Source organism: Nannospalax galili, unplaced genomic scaffold (genome assembly GCF_000622305.1).
Source record: "Nannospalax galili isolate Female #2095 unplaced genomic scaffold, S.galili_v1.0 C49287599, whole genome shotgun sequence".
NCBI lineage: Eukaryota > Metazoa > Chordata > Mammalia > Rodentia > Spalacidae > Nannospalax > Nannospalax galili.
Genome location: NW_008478697.1, coordinates 1 through 1,781, shown reverse-complemented (window position 1 = coordinate 1,781; position 1,781 = coordinate 1). Strand labels below are relative to the sequence as shown.

Here is a 1,781-nt window from a genome sequence, read left to right as displayed (position 1 = left end):
CATCTTCTGTTTTGAGACAGGGTCTCTCATTGAACTCAAAGCTCACCAATTAGGCTAGACTGGATGGCCAGTGAGCACCAGGGTTCCACATGTCCCAAATCCCAGCTTTTCCACCCACCACTGGGATTCCAGACATTCACCATGCTGCCTGGTTTTTATGTGGGTGCTGGAGATCTGAACTTGGGTCCTTGCACTGGTATGGCAAACACTTGACCAAACTATCACCCCAGCCCCAGGATCCTATGCTCTTTATGGAACTTATGCTAATGTCATTTCATATATTTATTTCTCTCTGCCGGAATTTAGTTCTCACAAGAATGAAAACTGTTCTTTGTTTGATGCTGACTCTCTGGTGCTATGGCTGACACTCAAAGGTGGTTAATAAACCTCTGTTGCCTCTAAGGACTCATGGATAGAGGGGACAGCTAAAAGTCAGAAGCACAGGTTGGGAGAGGCCACAAACAAATAAATTGGTAGCACCACCTTTCCCAGAGATACCAGAAAAGGAAGAGAGATCCAACTATTAACCCCCAGGGCCTCCAGAGTCAGCCAACTCGGGGTTTAGTTGTTTTACCACTACCTGAGAAAAATAAACTAGATTCGCGACAGTTTTTAAGCAGCAATCCTTTCTTTGAATGAAATCTCAGGAAGGATCCAGTATATAAAACTTGATAGCCAAAAGCAGATTTATTATTATAGCTTAGTCTCAAAAAATAAAATTAAAAAATTATCCAGTGGTTATGAGGAATCTAGGAAAACCTGTCCTAGCAATGCCAGTTTGGAGGTGAAGGGCTGGCTAGGGCAGCTGAGGAGCGGGGTTCTCTGCTTGACAGGCTGCTTCTCCCTTGCCTGGTCATGCTTTTCAGGTGAAGAGAGTGTGCCTGGCCTTGCTGGGGGTTCCCAAGGGTCTGAACTCATCGTCTTTCTCTGAAATCTTGATTTGCTCTGTTTGAGAGAGTAGAATTCCCTCATCAAGTCTTCCACTTCCCACTGCTCCTCCTTCAGCCTCCGGCAGCAGTGCAGGGCAGCGGGGTCAATGGGGTGAGCTTCTGTGTTGAAGATGTAGCCCCCAGCGCCCAGGATGCACTCCCCGTAGGGGGTCATCACAGAGTCAAAGGTGGAGCCGTTGTTGTGGATGAAGTTGTTCGGGTCAAACAGAAGGTAGAGGTATTTCACAGTCTCGGCCAGGAAGAAGGATTCCATGCGGTTGTCCAGCTTGTGGTCTCGGAGATCTTTAATCTGCCACCAGGAGACAAAGAAGCAAGTCAGAGCATCACTGTGGTCTGGGAGTAGGGGTCAGGAGACCCCTATTATGAACTCAGGCTCTGCCACTAAACAGCTGAGGGCCCCTGGGTGAGTCACCTCCTGGTGCTCCACTCTTTTCCAAGTCACCACCCTGTACCTGCATTGACAAGCGGGCTTCCTGCTTCTATCCTTATCCTATGGTACACTTAGATCCTGAGTCTTCCTGTCAATCCTCATCTCATAGCCCTCTGCAACGCCTCATTTCACACAGGCTGAAAACCTGAGTCCTTAGCGTGGCTACCAGGTCCTTCATGATCTGACCCCTGCTACTTCCCTGCCCTCATCTCTTCCCACTTGGTCTAGCCAAAAAAAAAGTGAAAACAAAAACAAACAAAACAAACTCTCACCTTGGGTTCTTTGTGAATGTCTTTTGAACATGGATCTAAGTAGGTGAGGGGGCCTGATAGGAGGATGACGGAGGATACAAAAAATAAGGTGGAGGTGATTCAAGAAGACATCCAATGCTGATCCAACTG

General features: G+C 47.6%; 1 protein-coding gene across 1 annotated transcript; it reads right to left on the bottom strand.

Moving 5' to 3' along the window:
- Nucleotides 1-656: 656 nt before the first annotated feature.
- LOC103728471 (ER degradation-enhancing alpha-mannosidase-like protein 2) lies at nt 657-1,239 on the bottom strand (the record flags this gene model as incomplete). Its single annotated transcript, XM_008826475.3, is given in 1 exon segment — nt 657-1,239. A coding segment is annotated over 1 exon segment (501 nt), but the record flags the coding sequence as incomplete, so codon positions are not given.
- Nucleotides 1,240-1,781: the final 542 nt, after the last annotated feature.